This window comes from Polyodon spathula, unplaced genomic scaffold (genome assembly GCF_017654505.1).
Source record: "Polyodon spathula isolate WHYD16114869_AA unplaced genomic scaffold, ASM1765450v1 scaffolds_806, whole genome shotgun sequence".
NCBI lineage: Eukaryota > Metazoa > Chordata > Actinopteri > Acipenseriformes > Polyodontidae > Polyodon > Polyodon spathula.
Window position 1 is genome coordinate 50841 of NW_024472293.1, and position 18516 is coordinate 69356.

General features: G+C 46.6%; 1 protein-coding gene across 3 annotated transcripts; it reads right to left on the reverse strand.

Moving 5' to 3' along the window:
- Positions 1-853: 853 nt before the first annotated feature.
- Positions 854-7826, reverse strand: sp1 (sp1 transcription factor). Of its 3 annotated transcripts, none has more exons than XM_041241661.1 (6): positions 7721-7826; positions 7021-7115; positions 5362-6724; positions 2768-2930; positions 2080-2276; positions 854-1499 (listed from the first exon to the last, which is right to left on the reverse strand). In XM_041241661.1, the coding sequence occupies exons 1-6, from the start codon at positions 7725-7727 to the stop codon at positions 1177-1179; spliced, it is 2148 nt and encodes a 715-aa protein (XP_041097595.1). In that variant the 5' UTR covers positions 7728-7826; the 3' UTR covers positions 854-1176. The 3 variants fall into 3 exon arrangements, with proteins under 3 accessions (XP_041097595.1, XP_041097594.1, XP_041097596.1); XM_041241660.1 differs by having other exon boundaries at positions 7021-7139; positions 7721-7799; XM_041241662.1 differs by lacking the exon at positions 7721-7826 and adding an exon at positions 7275-7709.
- Positions 7827-18516: the final 10690 nt, after the last annotated feature.

Sequence of the window (18516 nt, forward strand, 5' to 3'; positions counted from 1 at the left end):
GGCTAAAAGTTTACTCCTCTTTGTGTCCGTTTAAGAAACAGGTAGAAACTAGACCCCCCCCACAGTTGTCACACCAAAGGACGAAATTTTCCTTGTCCAAACATTTTGCTGTTGATAGATACGGTGTCCCACCCCTTTTTTTTTTTTCTTTATGATTTTAATTAACGATTAAAAAAGTAAACGACAACAATGCACAGTGGGGGAAAAAAAAAAAGAAATCTACAATTAATTATATTTTTAAACTAAAACTGGGTTTTTTTTCTAGATGATTCTCTTCTTAGTGATTAAGCTGAATGTTGGTCGGACGAGAGAAAAAATAAAACAGGTTTAAGAATTTCAGGTATGATACACACACACGTAAATCTATGTAATTTATATATATATATATATATATATATATATATATTATATATATATATATATATGTGTGTGTGTGTTTATTGGTCACAGAATAAGGCATTCTATGGTCATATAATTGACCAGTATCCTATATGGTACGAAATGCTTAGATTATTTAGATAAAAAAAAACAGTTTGCATTGATAGTATAGTTATCATATCAAATAGGCTTTTCAGGTGTACGAAAAGTCAATAGGATAGTAATACAAAAAATATGTTTTTTTTGTTCCTAAAAACAAAACAATTATTAGAACATTCTGCAGACTAGGATCCTAAAAGCGACAAGACCACATCATGGCTCGAGACCTTGCCCTGCTGTCGTCTTTTTTTTTTTTTTTTTTTTTTTTTTGGAGAGCGAGAAAAAGAGAATTATAAAAGAGAGGGGATTTGTGTTCAGGTCTTGGCTTGCTGTGGTCGTTGAACCCCGCTCTTTAAAAAAAAAAAAAAAAAAAAAAAAAAAAACGCCTCCCAAGGCACGTCACAGAGCAGTCGGTCTACAACAAGAACATCACGCCAGACAGAAGGCGGTTCGCAAAAAAGTGTTTCTTTAAAAAAGAGTTACCAGCATCGTAGCTTAGTATAGGGCTGTACCAAACAGATTCCTGATGCAGGGAGACACCGCGCATGGTTTGGGCTGCAGGGAACGGACGGGGAAAACAAATCTGAAAATTAACGCGTTAAACCCATCCACCACCACCACCCCCCCCCTCATCACTGCCTCCTCTCTACTGTTTAAAACTCTGTACAGCCTGCGCGCGCCCCTCTCTCTCCCATGTCCTCAGTACCCGTTGCCACTGAGGTTAATGGAATGCAGGTCCGTGACTTGCATGACGTTGATTCCGCTGCTGGCGAGGCGGGCGATGCCCTCCGGAGACAGCGTCTCCATGGTGATGAGCGCGTGCTGGTCCGAGGCCACGCCCCCCTCCTGGGCGGAGCCTGCGTCGATGGCGATTGAGAGGGCGGGGCTGCAGTCTCCGGTCGCCGTGGCCCCTCCCCCGTTGCCCTGTCCCTTCTTGTTCTGGTGCGTCTTGATGTGCTTGGAGAGGTGATCGCTCCTCATGAAGCGCTTGGGACACTCGGTGCAGGAGAACTTCTTCTCACCTGCGTGGGGCAAGGCAGGGACGGGGAGAGAGAGAGAGAAACATATTAGAGGCTGTGGGTGAGAACAAAGAGTCACAAAACAAAATAACAGAACGAGCTTTAGAGAAAGCGAAGCGGCGCAAACGATTCGACTAGTGCCGCCTTCAGTCTAAGAAGTAGGGTTTTGTTTTTTGTTTTTTTAAATCATATAGGAATATACCGTTTCCCCAGTTAGTACGCAGAAAAAGCTTAGTTTTAAACGGCTCACGTCATAATTAGTATTTTTTAATCCATTAAGACCTGGTAATAAAAAGCCAGGCATGCTCTGAGCTGATCCACAGAGCCTGCTAATTCATCTCACCGAGTACCTGCTTGAAGGGAAATAAGTCTTTGATTCAGCACAAGCCTGACTGCTGGGCACGGTTGTTTAGGATTGCAGAATTCCTGCAAGACTGACTTCCAGTCTATCTATTATTATTATTATTATTATTATTATTATTATTAATTTAGAAGACACTTTTATCCAAAGTGACTAGGAGGTGAACTATGCATCAACTGCTTTGACCAGGAGCCTTGTGGTGCCGCGCGCGCTCAGACTGACCCGTGTGCGTTCTCTTGTGTCTCTGCAGCTCGTCGGAGCGAGTGAAGCGCTTCCCGCAGAACTGCCAGGAGCAGATGAAGGGGCGCTCGCCCGTGTGCCAGCGCAGGTGAGCCCGCAGGTGAGAGGTTTTTCCATACACCTTCATGCAGCCCGGGATGTGGCAGATGTGCTGTTTCTTCTTGCCTGGATCGCTGCTCCTGCAAACAGAACAAACATGTTGAACCCATAATCCAGGGCAGACTAAGGGTTGGGAGACCCTAGCAGGGATGGAGAACTAAACACATTTTAAAAAAAAAAAAAAAAAAAAAAAAAAAAAAAAAAGCTTAAACCATACGCCAGGCTTTTAATCCGCAATCTGCCTGCAAGTGTTTCCCCAAGTCTGCCCAAAATACTGAAACAGGAGATCCGAAGCTCTGGGAATACAGTCAGAAGTTTTTAAACTGAACAGCTTGGCCCAACACTGACGAGTATACCCATGAAAAAGCACTCTCTACCAGGGATGGCAATAAGATGCCTATTGCATAGCAGCTTAACCTGTTCCAGGTTTTACTACCAGCTTGATTAGCCCCAGCGTATAGATAACAAGCTCAGGCAAGTCTTAAGCTCACAATAAAACCAGGATCAAACTGCTACGCAGTGGGAGTCGTACTGCCAGCCCTGCTCTGTTTGTAACATGTTGTGTGCGTACCTGCCCTCGCCGTCCTTGCAGTAGGGGCAAGTACAAGCCTCCCTGCGTAGTCTGCGTTGCCCAGGCTGCTGTCCCGGGCTGTTCTCACCTCCCTCCTCCATTGCTGTGCTGTCATCCAGATTGTCTCCGCCCGCTCCCTGCAAACCCAGCTGAGACTGGTCCCCTACACACACACACACAAAAACACTTAGTTAAAATCAAAACTTCATGCAATACAGGACAAGTGTAATACAGGTCTAATGCGCTTGTGGTTAATTCTGTTAATGAACAAAAAAAAAAAATTAAAATATACACTCAAGACACCTTCAATCTAGATTTGAGAGATTCGATTGGGCAAGCTTTCCTGAGCTCCATTTAAAATGTAACTCTGAAGCCAAAGGTTTACACAGTAACACTGAGAGACGATTTTAACCTTTTGGAATCCCCAGTCGATCCACGTTCTGTGATCTCAAGGATTGTGAAGACTGGGACCAAGCAGATCTTGAAGACAAAGCCCAACACTGCAAAGGACTTTGTGTAGGTCAGTAAGAACGATCGCTTCACGACACGTGAAACTATAAAACGCTGCCTTCAGAAAGCTAAGCGAGTTAACTTTACGCAAGAGCGCGTCTCTATAAATGCCTTTTAACCTTAAAAGTGCTGCTCTGCAGTCATCGTTATGACAATAAGCTGCAGGCAGACTTGCAAGAACAGGTATCCAGACTGAACTGCCTGGAGGACAAAGAGCAAATCAATCAGCCAGGCTGCAAACCTGGAAACACTGAAGCGAGGGATCCCAGCTGACCCACCTCCGTCCTCCTCCTCCTCATCTGCCAGATTTAGAATCTCTTTCTTGACAAAAAAAACCTGTTCAGACCTGTCTGAGTGTGTTTGAACAAAGCTAATCCAAGTCCATAATACAACTTTGGAGCCAAGTCTAGTAAGCATGATTAGATCCACAGGATGGGCTGAAGCTCCACGCCCTGACCCCCCGCACACACACACAGAGGGCAAGCAAGCGCCTCCCTTGAAGGGCGGACTCAGGTTACAGCCCTGCATTGTTCTAGAGAACCGCCTGCCCCAGACTGAATGCAAGCAGCACAGGGCAAGCCCACTACAAACCAGAAAAACCAGTCGACCCGCCAGAACAGGACTCAACCTAGACGTTGCATAACCTTTAAAGCAAACCCGCAGGCAGGCCTGTTCCCCTGCATAGCTAGGTTTCCATGCTGATCTGTAGTGCTTGTTAGCCAGTTAGGTCGCGTTTCTGCTCGGCATCCTGCACGCTGTCGCCTGTCACGGTTTGGTACTTTTTTGATATTTTAAAAATATTCAAGAGGTTGTCCTATCAAAACCACCCGCATTATTAGAGATAACACAGACAAGAAACTCAACGTGTGACTGAAGGGAGCTATACCACGAGATGTTTCATAATAATCACCATTATTATTGTGTTGTAGCAAAGTTTTACTGAGCTGTATTTAGCATTCAAGAGTCACGTGAAGGAACTTCCAACTGACCCTCACCGATCTCACACTAAGAAAGATCTAAAGGGTATTGAAACCAGCCACACAAGCAGTGGCATGCTGGTCCTTTAACCCCGCCCACCGGTCATTAAAAGGATTACAATGAACCGATGCCTGTTACACCCGGTCTACAGCACTGAAGAACCTGGCTTTCGGTGCGGATCAACTAACCCTACAGAGATAACCTGGGTTTCATTAAGGGTTTGTTGTGGAGGGAATCTCCTTAGATTGCATCAACCCCCCCCCCCCCCCCCCCCCCCCCTTTTTTTTTTTTTTTTTTTTAAGGGATAATACCAGGATAACCAGTGCCTGATGCAATCTTGAGCGATTCCCCAGTGCTGTGAAAAGCTCTGTTAAAATAAGGCCATGGCTAATCACCCGGGTACAGGCTGACAGATCGAGCCCCATGGAAGCCCTTGCAGATCTGCGTGTGAAACAGAGTTCTTGCGCAAGCTGCTGAGGGACTGCTTTGGCAGCGTTTCAACTGGCACGCAGCGGACGGGAAGTAAAACATTAAAAAGAAAAGGAGGAAGACGGCAATCCTACTGAGAAAGAAAGCAAGATGACTGCCACTGCGGCCCTCTAATGAAACCGTCCTTCCCTCTAATGATTGAATGAACTCAAGCTGCACTGTTTGTAGTGTTGACGATGGGCACCCCCTTAGCAAGAACTCAGGGTGGGCTTACTGGCTGCTCGAACCCTGAGTGGGTGAAAACCAATCAGCTTGCATATATATATATAGATAGATAGATAGATAGATAGATAGATAGATAAATAGATAGATAGAGAGACAGACAAACAGACAGATAGTCTGGTGTCACTTCCATTTGATACAAGCCATATCTGATCTGATGCATTAATATCAAGGTCGATCAATTATTTATTATAAAAGAAAGTATTCTGTTTAACTTTCAAAACTTTAGTGTTGAGCACTTCTAAAACTTTAGATGATAAAAAAATAAAAATTTGAGAAAATCAGAAAATGCTATGAGACCCCATTACTTTAATTACGATGCACTGACCATTCGTAATGCGGACAAGCGTTTACAGCGGAAGAGACTGCGCGGGCACTGAACGAATGAGCCTTACCCGCGGCGTTGGCGATGGTGATGGGCACGCCCTGGAGCTGGTGCATCTGGATGCCGGCGTTGCCCAGCGTGTTCAGGTTGATGGTCTGCAGGCCCTGCATGCCGGAGAGCTGCGAGGCGTTGAGCGTGACCGTGCCTCCGGAGTTCTGCCCCAGGGCCTGCATGGGGGCCAGGGTGATCGTCTGGGTGCCGGCCGCGTTCGGCATCTGCAGGGTCTGCCAGCTCACCTGGCCGTTGGGGCCCACGGTCCGCAGCAAGATGGGGCCGGTGTTGGGCAGGGTCTGGATCTGGAGGCCCTGCAGAGCGTCCTGGGAGATGGTCTGGGTGGCAAAAGCCTGGCCGGCCGGGATGGTCTGCAGACCTCCTTGGATCAGCTGCGGCTGGATCAGAATTTGCTGCTGCTGCTGCTGCTGAGACTGAGAATCTCTGTTGTCTTGCGGGCAAGGCTGTATGTGAACAGCGCCGGCGGTCCCCGCATTCTGGAATCCTGTCCCGCCGCTCCCGGGGCGCTGGGGTGTGGACTGCCCAGCGCTCGCCACGGTGAAGCTGGCCAGGCTGTTGCTGGCTTGGGTGGTGGTGCCCAGGGACCCCGAGCTGGTGAAATACACCCCTCCGGAGCTGGAGCTCGGCTGCTGCTGGTGGACTGTGGTCACGGCGCCGGTCTCCGCCACGGTCTGCCCGGAGCCGGCACTAGCGACCGGCACCAGCGTGATGTTCCCGTTGAGCGCCATGGGCATGTTGGCCAGGAACTGGGCCGGGTTCTGCAGGAGGTTGTTGCCGATGCCCAGGTTCTGCAAGGGCACGGTCTGCTGGAGGAGACCCCCGGGCATGGCGATGATGTTCTGCCCCGCCGCGCTGCCCCCGCCCCGGCTGGTGGTGATGATCTGCTGGCCGCCGCCCTGCGACACCAACTGGAACTGCCCCGAGGCGTCCTGCTGGACGTTGATGCCCTGCGCCGGGGATGCGAACTGCAGCTGTTGCCCGTCGACTGTCTGGAACTGGGGGATGACCTGGTACTGAATGTTGGGCATCATGCCGGTCAGGCTGGCCAACACCTGCTGGCCCTGGATCCCAGGGGCGGAGGACAGCACATACTGCTGCCCGCCAGTCATTAATTGCCGGGTCTTGCCAGCTTCTCCGGCGCTTTGGCTGACAGTGGTGACGGTGGCCGCCCCAGAGCTGGACACTGAAGAGACTGCGGGGATAATCTGCCAGCCGTTGGCCGTTTGCGTGATCTGCGCTGTGCTTAGGTCGATCTGATGCTCCGATGATACTTGCAGCTGGTGCTGCTGCGCGTTTTCGTTTGGAGACTCGATCCTGCTGCATGTGGCTGCTAGCAAAGCCAGCGGGGACGGCTGTGAGTCCTATACAAAAAAAAAAAAAAAAAAAAACACACAAAAAAGGGGGGAGGGGTTAATTCAAAAGGAGGACAGGCCGACCGCCGGCCTCAGCCCACTGTGGGCAGAACAAACCGGTGCTAGACTAGAGAGCGGGGCTTACCCTCAAACATCACCTCCCAGTGCGTGGTTAGCATTCTCCCCTCCGAGTTGAAATAACATGTGTAAAAGCAGTAGCAGTGGAGACAACAACCCGGGCTCTCGTTTGATTTCCCACCCCTCCAAAACACGGAATTAAACCGAGGTGAAGCAGAAGACTTTACCTGGCCCGACTTGGCGTTCCTCTTCTGAAGGAAGCCGCTGTCGCCGGGGTCGACTAACGCAGCAGCCATGTCCTCTTGCTGGTGCTGTTCCTGATCTGAAAAGTGATAACAGAAAGATGCTAGGAAGCATATGAAAATGTTAGTCGAGGAGCAATCCTAGCGCAGTCAACATGCAAAGCAGTGAGGCGTTTGTTTGTTTGTTTTTTTTTTACTAACAAAACAGTAGAGAAGAACGGCGATCTTAAACGACATACCTACTAACCGCGGCAAACCACGAGTGACCCGTGTTAGCTGATTACTTAATTTACACAATTAACAACTGAAGTGTTTGTTTTTTTTCCTCAAACACATGCTTGGCTGGAACTTGGAAGGAAACACAGTAACACAAAACTTCAGTACGATAAACACACACGCTATGAAAGCGGCCATTCCTGTAAAGTTTGCCAGCGCGCATACATATACATATACATATACATATACATATATATATATATATTTTTTTTTAAATATTCTATTATATAATAGAATAAAGCCGGAATCACGTATAACTCGTTTCAGTCTCGCACAGTGAATGGCTGGAAGCGATGCTAGCTCGCTGCTTTTCTAAAGCAGTGCAGCAGTCTGTTTCTCCTCTCCTGTTTGTTTGTTTCGGAGTGCATTGTGTTTAAAGTTGTTTTCTTGTTGTTTTTTCCTCTCTTACCACTCATTTCAGTGACGGGCGGAGTTTCGCGACACTTTCTCGAGGGCTGACTCCAACTTTGCAGACGGGGCAACCGAACTGCACAGCGAGGCCGCGGGGGGCGGGAACAACCGCCGCCTCGGCCAATCGGGCGCCGGCGCTGGCGCAGGGAGGGCCAATGGGGGCGGTCGGGGGGAGGGCCATGGCGGGGGCTGATTCGCCCTGGGGTCGGAATGCTGGGCGCGAGTGACGTGTCCGCGGAGCCAATCCGGGGCTCCTGTTCTGTCCGTGTTGGCTAGCGATAGCCAATGAGGATCAGCGGAGGGGGTTGGTATTTGGGTGGGGTCAGCTCGGGGTAGGTTGTACCCCCCCCCCCCCCCCCCTTCCCCGGGGGGGGCATGGGGGAGTCATTTTTGGCGGAAAAGGCGCCATTACTAAGAATTGCACATATATTGTGTTTTTCAATACCTTTGTTTTGTCTCTTTACAGGAATGTGTGTGTGTGTGTGTGTGTGTGTGTGTATCTATATATATATGAATATGAATATGCATGATTTATTACAACAGCGCGTTTCATGCCGTCTGCTTGTGTTATCACGCCATTTTGTTTTAGTATTATTGTTATTATTATTATTAGACCATTTTTACTCCCCATCCCTCCCCCCGTCCAAATAACAATGTTTGCATATGTTTTTAATAAAGACTTGCATTAATGCATTTATTTGCAAATCTATGTATGTGTTACAATGTTGTCAGTTTTTATATGAGAGAATATATATAAAGAGGAGAGACAATACCACACACAGGACGCTAGTGCTAGCGACATGGCAACCGTGACCGGCGCTACGGATCGAGTACATTCCTGTGTCGGCGTGTCGTTTGCTGTTTCGCCCTGTGGATTATTACCCCCCCCATTATAAATCAAATGCATCGGCCTCGGTCTGCTGCAGCTAATCCACTGGATCAATACAGCGAGATGAGCTTCCTGTCGATAGTATTTGAAGGGAACGCGGTGGCGGATGCGTTGGTATTTAATTGAATGTTGTATTAGAATGCATACAATTTAAGGGCGCCAGAAAGGGTCCAGACTGCAGAGCCTGGGTGGGTAACAGACCCCAGCGAGTCCACTGTGTGGAAACGGTACCAGCGAGTGTATATTTATTGTATATTATCTTCTTTCGGGGGGTGGCAGTACATATTGCATGAGGATCCTTTGCTAATTCATTATTATTATTATTATTGTTATTATTATTATCAGATTGTGCAATAAAGAGGCTGCACTGGAAGACGCAGCGAAACAGCTGAGCTACAGGTGAGACGACAGGGCTGCCTACTGCAGAGGCCGTGGGGAGCAGAGGGGCCAGGACTGAAACCGCAAACGACTCAGTTTGAAAAAAAAAAACAGAGTGGAGTTTTACAGCGGTTCATTGCTGAGAACCTGTGAATGAGGCTGGAACCGTGAGAGAGATAGGGAGGGAGGAGATGGGAGGAGAGGGGAGGGGAGAGGGAACTGTGTTTGCAGAGCTTCGATTCACAAAGTCACCCACAGCCCCTCCCTGTTCAGAGGAAGGCTGGCAGACACACGGATGGGAGGCCGTGGGGGAGGGCAGAGGGGGGGTCTCTTTGCCTAGCACATGCCAGCTCGCATGTAAACAGTGGACACCCAGTCTGGGTGGAGTTCCAGCGTGCGGGGCTTCTGCAGCCCAGCCCACCAGGGAAGGTTCACATTGTTCCCCTTGCACCTGTACACGGTGTTAGGTACACTATCAGCCGAGCCTCTTACAAAACCGATACTCTACTCTGTCTCAAAGGAGATCAGCGAGTCGTATGCTAGCAAACGCTTCAAAAACTGGAATGCAATGAAACGCGTTTTAATATATATATATTGATCTGCCAGTGTGGCTTTCCTCTTCTCTGGCTGTCAATACACAGCCGTGCTCTAGAGGTGTCGGTGCGCTTAGTAATATAGCCTTAGCTGATCTAGCAGAGCTGTTACACTACCAGCAACTTAAGAGTTAAACAAAAAACTGCAATACAAACCGAATGATTACAAAATATACAGGGACAGGCAAAATAAAAACAACTTTAATTTGAAGCAGGCGATGTTTATCTGTACAGTGGAATTTAGCCTAAAAAGTACGCGTTTGCTGCCATCTAGTGGGCGAATAGTGATAAAGCACCTACCGGCCGCTAATGCTGCAGGAGCTCTTGCGGGTCTTTTGATTTCCTGTGTCGCCCTGGTGTGAGAATAAGGGATGTGGAACCAGCTTCTAAATCCGTTCTAAGAATTTTACAATAAAGGAAGATAGACAAAGAGAAGGGGAAGTGATGCCTTTTATTGGAATAAGTAAATAATAATGAATCACAAGCTTTCAAGACCTCAAAGGTCTCTGCTTCAGGTGAAAGCAGGAAAGAGAGATTGATGTTTACATTCAAAGGTTGCATCAGAACTTCAGCAAAAAGAACCCATTTTGAATCACTGCGATTCTAATGCAAGGACAAAAGATGCATGTCACACACACACGCACACACAAACATATATAAACACACACATACATACACATGTATGCAATGTATATAAACAAATATTATAGATTGTAATGAGGTAGAAAACCAGTATACCGATTGGGTCCTTTGTCTTTTGAGGAAGGAATAAAGGAAGGAACGTTAAAGTAGTTTATAACGACACGTCCTTGCTTTGAAACCACGTGTTTTAAAGATGGGTTGCTTTTATCTATCTATCCATCCACCCACCCAACCACCCTTCTATCTATCTATCTATCCTGAACTGAAAAATGTGCTTATTTCCTGATGGCAAGCCCTAAGCTCTTGAGGTGGATCTGTACAAACACACAGAAGTTAGATCACCAGTCTGGGGCTTGCCAGGAATCTTATAGATGACTGATCCAACAAAACTGCAATTGAACGGCCGTGACAATTCCAATTAACACAACGCTTTCTGGGTGTGTGACTAAGGAGGGGTCTGTTGAAGGGGGTGATCGAGATTGTAAGCCCCCCCCCCCCCGCATTAAACTCATGCTGCTGCTGGATCCGGGGAGTTAAGGGTTAAGCGTCTTGGTATCCGATGATACGGGCAGGAATCTTCCCAAACCAAGGTGAATCACGCACCCGCGTCACTTCTGTAGCTCTCCCAGCTCTCAGTCGATGGGGGTCTGGTTTGTCGGATTTCCCGCAGATTGAGGTTGCAGTAGGTCTGTGCAGAGGCTGATGCAGTGGAAAGTTAGTGCTGTGCTTTCTAAAGGAGAATGTAGACGATGACATCACAATGGCAACTCGCTGTCACGCATGGAGTAGGTGATAAACGGCAGATAATGCGCGGCTCACCACGTGATAAAACGTTGCCAGTGTGGTCCGGTGATTAAAGTCCAGGGCTTGGAAGTGACCGGTTCAAATCCCACCTCTGCCACTGACTGGCTCACTGCGTGTGATCCTTCACTTCACCTCCTTGTTCTCCCCCCTGCGGATGAGATGTTAAATCAATGTCCTATTGTAAATGACTCTGCATATAATGCGCAGTTACACTGCCTGCCTCTGTAAAGCGCTTTGGGGAGGTGGTCCACTGTGAAAGGCGCTATATAGAAATATGTTCTTATTATTATATGTTATGACTGCTACGTCTATACAGGCACTGGTTGATCTAGTCTGTGTTACAGACTCTCTAAGTGTAACCTCACCCGTTATCCACTGTCCCAATCGCGAGGGTCGATGGTCTTTTTCTAACGTGTTATTTGACTGCTTGATTTGTCGTGCGCTTTGTTGCTGTGGTTAAACGTACTCTCAGCTCTGCAGCGCTGTCATTACCAGCACCTTAATAACAACGAGCGCTAGTTTAAACACACTCCCCTCTCAGCTCTCCAACGCTGTCACCGCGCACTTTAATGAGCACTAAACACTCCAGCGACACTGCCCGGGTCTGCAGTTTATAACAAAGCAGCTTCACAGCACAGAAGAAGCAGTACTGCAAGCGCGGCGGATCCAAGTTCAAGGTAAACGGAGAGAGGAGAAATTTATTAAAACAAGTTCAAAGAGAAAAGGGAACCTTTGCTGAGGCTAAGATGCCAGCGTCCGGGTAAAGAGAGGCAGAGGTCCAGGACGGAACTGCAGACTGATAGACGGGCAGGCAGGCAGGGGGTATTCGGGTCTGGATTGAGGCGCTCTCCCTGCCGCTCTCTCTCTCTCTCGCTATAGCGTCACCGCCCCACGTCGCTTAAGAGCACGAAATTCATGAAATAAAACAAAAAACAACCGCGAAAAAAAAACTCTGCAAAGTTGTAAGCTGCTGATATTACAGTGGCTCTAAGAATTCCTCCACGCTAGTTTACAGTCTGTGCTGTAATTAGGCGCAGGGCTCCTGCGGCCGCTGCCCCTAATGAAAGACAGACTGACAACGCGCATGATACCACCAGAGCCTTACTGATGCACAGCGGCAAGAAGAGGGGGGAGAGCGGGAAGGGAGGGTTTTTTTTTTTTTTCAAAGTTAAAGGTCTTGCATCTTCATGGTTGTCCCTTTGGTGCCTTTATCGACGTTTACTATAGTGTAATACATTGGCTAATTTATCTAACACCACTCGGAAAAATTGCGTTCTGTGCGTTCTAAAAAGCACACTATACGTTCTACTCCGGAGCAGGTAAAAACGCGTTGCCGAGGACTCAGCCCCGAACCCTGCGAGACCCTACGGAGTTTAGCCGGGGGTGTGATGAGAGAGGGAGGGGGTGAGGGAGGCTCGATTTGGAGGGAATGGGGGTGGGGGGGGGGGGGGTCATGATTGAAACCGCATTCAGCTCGTGTAATTGGGCTGAGGGCAGTCAGCGCTCCGCGGTTTGCCTTTTAAGAGGTACAAGTCGGCATTTCAGAGGGAAATAAGACAAGGAGATTATTGAGAGAGATTGAAAACACATGCCGCTCTGAGATACTTTCATTACCGACCAGTCAAAGCCACTTAAAAAAAAAAACACCACCGCAGCATGATAGATAGAAAGAGAGATAGATAGACGTAGCCCTCATGCAAAAACCCCGTAGAAAAATCTTATCAAAGCGTTATACAGCACTGTGAAAGCGTGCAAGTACAGAGAAGCACTGTGACGCGCAGGGGAGTGTGGTCAAGCATGGAAAACACGTGGCGGCGAATGCATAACCAAGAGAAAAAAACGCGAGAGAAACTGCAAAATGACCTTATGGACATTTACAGTGGTAAGCCCATCCAGAAGACGTGTTATTCGAATCAACGGTGCTGTGATCAAAATTAGTATTTAACTTATAGATCAAAACCCAAACAGATCCGTTTATTGAAGCGCTTGTTGATCAAGCTGAAGGCAATGCAAACGAGACCCCATTCGTTTTCATTGGGATGTGTCACTGCAATAGACTTTCAATACTGCATTTCATATAAAAGCTACCCTGTGAAAATGACTGTCTACATGTGATATCTTATAGCGGCGCTATAGACAGACGCCAGCCTTGAGCTAAATCAATCTTCGAGGGTGGGGGGGGGTGTATAGAGGGGGAGTCGTGGTCTCATTAACCCCGCGCAAGCTGGATTCCCGACGGCTTGCTCTCCTCGCCGCAGCGTCTTTGATGAGGGAACAGCCACAGACTGAATCTCTGGCACAAGAGGCAGAGGGATGCAGGGAGGAGAGAGGAGGGGGAGAGAGAGAGAGAGAGAGAGAGAGAGAGAGAGAGAGAGAGAGGGGGGGCGTCTCTGAGGTTTTTGTTTTTGTCTTGATACAGAAGTGTTTGGTTTCGAGCTTTTTTTTTTTTTGGGGGGGGGGGGGGGGGGGCTGCAACTTGAGCCTTCAAGAAGCAAAGAGCTTTTTTTCTTTCTTTCTCTTTCTTTCTTTCTTTCTTTCTCTTTCAGATGCATATTTTTTTCTTCTGCCTAGCCAATCTATCAGGAACTATTTAAGACCTCCATATAGAAGGATCATAAGAAGGAGTTACGCAAAAGTTGACGAAACGCATGGTGTTTCACTTGACGGGGAGCGTATATAAGTCCCAGATCAGTTGGTTAGTGTATATATATATATATATATATATATATATATATATATATATATATATATATATATATTATATGGGGGGGGGGGGGGGGGGGGTTAGCATTGAAAACGTTTCATGCCGAAATCGCATGTCACCAGGCGGGATCGATTAGACTCGGGCAGCGGGAGTCGTGAGCGTATTTGTTTTGTTTTGAAAAACTGGCCGAGAGCTTGAAAGAATCTACGGCTCCTGTGAACTCAACCCCCAGACCCAGCGACGACACCAACCCGAACGCAAACAGCAGCTGCTGCGAGTTGAAACGACGGGATTAGCGTCCGGACCCCTACCCGGCGCACAATACCATTTTCAACTAATCTCAACACCGGCTCATTCGGGGCTTATATCGTCAATAAGAAGTGCACTTCGGGAATCCCTATCAGTGTGTGTGCGTGTGTGTGGGGTTACATACTGTATCTATATAAATCAATGTGTTACACCCCGTATCACCTTCATGGAATGATATTGTTACAATACACCCTAACCACGGTCATCTGGTCATTATATATTAAAACAGTCTGCACTGTTTAGTTCTCCATGTTTAACTATTCTAATAGAGATAGTACGTAGTGCTGTGTAACTTACGCATGGAACCTGTACACTGAAGAACTCAATGAAATATCTATCTATCTATTTATCTATCTATGTCACTGGATCCCTAATTTAGGGGAACATTTCATTGACTTTAATGCATTGCTCATATATATATATATATATATATATATATATATATATATATATATATATATATATATATATATATATATATATATATATATAGTGACTCTTGGCACCACGGAGACTTATTTAAACCACCAGCAGCCACAGTGGATACCCAGAGGGTTTAGTGGGACTGCACTTAAGAGATTCCTTTACATCGCATGGAAAAAAGTATCTAATTGAAAGATTGATCTGGTTTATAGTTATCATTCCTGGTTAGGGGGCCAGGCTTGGGTTTCCTAATTTAGAAATGGCTCATACAAACAGAAAAGCGCACACACACACACGCACACACACACAAACAGCGCCATACTGCAGCAATAACATTGCAGCTGAACTCAGAAACTCTCTATACAGTTTTATACCTAAACACTCTGGCGTTGCTTTGTGTTCTGTTTCTTATATACAAATGCTAAAAGAAAACGCCACATCGTGCTTAGCAAGAGTTAACCTCCCTGGGTTCGGAGGGGCGTCGCCTCCCAGAGCTGCTTCATGAGTTCTGGCTGCCTCTGTTTCATTATTCTGAGCTCTTCCCTGTAAATGTGATAATTACAGGCTTTCCTGAAGCAAGCAGTGGGGACACAATGTTCAGGCGCTCTGCAGAAGCAGCCGAGGAGCTCTGTCCAGGAAGGGCTGTCAGCAGGGATTAGATGCAAAGGGTTGGGTGCATCTCTTTCCTACAAAACTTTCAGGCACTCTTCGTGTTTAGAGGTCTAGAGGCAGGTCGTCAATGTAAAGTGTCTCCTGTGATAAAGTCACAGCCGCAGGCGGAGTGGTGCGATCAGGAACTTGCTGGTTCGAATCCCGGTAGCGTTCTAAACTCTGTGGAGTAACTTTGGTTTCAAAAGTGGGGAGGACGGTTTCTGTAGCTGGGGGATACAGTAATGCAATTCAAAACAAACCTTCGTTTCATTCGGCTTGGCGCCTTTGTCAGTCGTGAGCGCCCTCTTCGGAGGATAGGAGAGGTATTTCACAGCCCCTAGGACAGTCTACAAATCGTGACCCAACACCCATAGCACCTCGGGTTGTGACGCCGAGGCCCGCCAGCCATTCTCTTTGCTCAGAATGTCTTCATTGGGGTCTGTGGCTGTTTACCGAGTCAGTATCTTGTATGGCTGCTGCGCTTATCCGAATGCGCTTTGCCCCTGACGCTACCCAGCGTTTACACAATGCCAGTCTGTGCACCCATTCGCTCTGCCGCGGCCGGACAGGAATTCTGTCGAGAGTTCTGGTCCAAACCCATATAAAACTGCATGTATGGGGAGGGCGTGAGTGTGATTGCGTGTTTGTGTGGGTCAGTGTGTGTGTGTGTGTGTCAGTCAGTGTGTGTGTGGGGGGTCTCCTGGTTTTTGGTCAGGACGTCTGGAGCCCTTGGGCGCTGGCACAGGCGCGGGCGTTCGGGAGGGGCCCCCAGTCCCAGTCCGCAGGGCCACGCCCACACGCGCATTAAGGTCAAGGCTCTCGGCTGCTCTGCTTTTAGATCAACCGACCACAGGCTGTGGCCGCAGGGAGTCAACTCTCCTCAAACTGGGCTCGTTCTGAACTCCAGCGCCTTGTCTTCAAGAAGGAAGACATAAATTAAAGCATTCCCTGCACAAACATTTTTGTTATGCTTTTGCAAACTTTCTTTGTACATCTATATAGTCCAGTGTAAAAAATAAAATAAATAAAAGCAATGCACCAGTATATATATATAATATATATATATATATATATATATATATATATATATATATATATATATATATATATATATATATATATATATATAATTTAAAAACCACAGCTCTCTCAGCTCTGCTTGTTCAGAACCCTATAAAATGTGTTTTTCTTAAATAAACCACGACGCGCATTAACAGCAACATCATTGTGGACGAGCGAGGAAAAAACACGGGTATAAATAGAAGGGATGCTATATAGAGGAGAGAAGCCATCGGACAATGAGCCTTTTTTCGGAGAGAAACCACATAACTCCCGGAGTTAATCTCCCCAAAAAACATAAACCGGCGTTGATAAAGAATATTAGAAGAAAGGATCTTTGTGAAAACTAAGAGCTTGTGTGCGTGCGTGCGTGCGTGCGTGGGTATGTGTGTGAGTGCGTGTGTGCGTGTGCGCGCAAGTCACTAAATACTTTTTTTCTTCTTTAAAACGAGTAAAAATTACCTTTTTATGTGCGTTTTATGTCGTTTGGCGGGTGAGCCTCTCTCTTGTCAGGTCTTTGTTGTAAATGGCAATTCTCAATTGACTCGGCTGCATAAATAAATTGATTGATCGATTGATTTTCAACCAGGGTCGGTTTCAGATCCCGTTCAGAGAAATTGAATAGTTTGTTCCATTAAGGCATTCAAATCTCCAGCAGCTTTGAAGTACAACTCCGCTGAACGGATCAAACCCCCGAACCCTGATAAGCCACAGCTGGGTTTTGTTTACAGCACAGAGGAACGACCCCCGGATTGCATCAACCTCATTATATCACGACTAACAATCTGTAAAACGCTCTAAAACCCCCGATCTACGTCTTCTCGTGGCGTGGGATTGAACTCCGCAGCCTAGTTTTAGTCCAGAAGATCTTTCTGAAATTAAAAGAATTATTTACTTGGCTAACACATGAAAGAGAGATTAATATTTTTTCAGCAGGAGATGTTTTACGAATTTTAAATATATGGCGTTGGAGATGTTGCCCTGCTCTAACTTTGAAAGAAAACAAAACGTATATGCATGATTATAAAATAGATACATAGATCAGAAACTTAGAGTACGATTGTGCACAAAGTGGCGGTATATTATTTTTCCCCATTTTTAAAAATATCAATATTTTAAAAAGTGAAGTGAACTTTGCACTGGAAAAAAAGCTTCATTGATAAATGAATTATTTCTCAAATTATAAACATATATAAATATAATTTGATATTCATAAAAAATACCAACAACAATATTTACTGTATTTAGAATGCATGTTTAAATAACTCAGGAGTTACAGTTTAGTGAACAGGGCCCTCTCTCTGAGAATATAATATAAAAAGGTCACTCTGAATATTTAACCCTATTACCTGTCTATTACTTTTGCCACATGGGGAATAAAATAAGGCTGCTGGTGTCTGGAGACGAATGAACTCTGGGGCCAGTGCGCAAATCAAGAGAGAGAAGAAGGACGGGGGTCCTGATCTTTTCTTTAGCAAATAATAAATCAATCCAGTGGGGTTCCTGTTTGCGGTCTTTTTAATATTTTTTTTTTTTTTTACCCAATTCTCCCGGCTAAGAACAAGCAGCTTGGGCGGGGGAGTCCATTAGAATCTAACACTGGGAAGCAGGGGTTGTATTGCAGCTGTGCGACTGGCTGCTCGTTTAGGGCATTTGAAGCTTGTGTGGTTTTTCAACCTCCCTCCCGCTCTCCCTACCTATACTGCTTCAGCGCGCAGTAAAGCTACAACAAGGCAGTGCGACAGTTCCCTTCCATGACGCGAAGAGGCAGGCTTGTGATGCTTAGCTTGTAAATATATAACCTGTTGTAATTAGGGTTGTGTGATACATACAGTACACAAATACACCTTCCGAATACATCTTATATATTATATATATATGTAAAACTTTGATTATCCGAACGCCTCTGTTATCCGAACAGCCCCTTGTTACCCTGCCCTGCTGTGTGCTGTCGTCTGTCCTGTTTGCTAAGAAAATGTGCTTTTCAGCCCTCAGTCTTTTATAGAACAGTGGAGTGAAACTTGGTACAGACATTCCTCAATGCAAATAAGATAGGACTGTCTTTTTTTTAAATCTTGCAAAAACGCGCGGTCTTGCAGAATTCCTTTGCACTCGGAGTGTGCCATTGCATTACTCCCCCGCCCCCTCGCCAGCGTCCACGCCACCTAAAAGAGAGGTTTCTGCCTATTTATTTCCCTAAACGTTTGCAGAGTTCGTGAAATGCAAACTGCAGTAAGTACATGATAGCCCGGGCAGGCACTCGCCCTGTTTAATTATAGAGTCGCATTCAGGGAAACCACTTGAAATCCAAGTGCGTATGCAAGTAAAGGCGCATGGAGGGC

What these genes read in the sequence shown, in the direction of transcription:
- sp1 (XM_041241660.1), bottom strand. An exon ending in GGAACGCCAAGTCGGGCCAG is followed by an intron (nt 6,725 to 7,020) that starts GTAAAGTCTTCT and finishes TTTTTTGTATAG; the next exon opens with GACTCACAGCCGTCCCCGCT. An exon ending in ACACAAGAGAACGCACACGG is followed by an intron (nt 1,500 to 2,079) that starts GTCAGTCTGAGC and finishes TGCCCCACGCAG; the next exon opens with GTGAGAAGAAGTTCTCCTGC.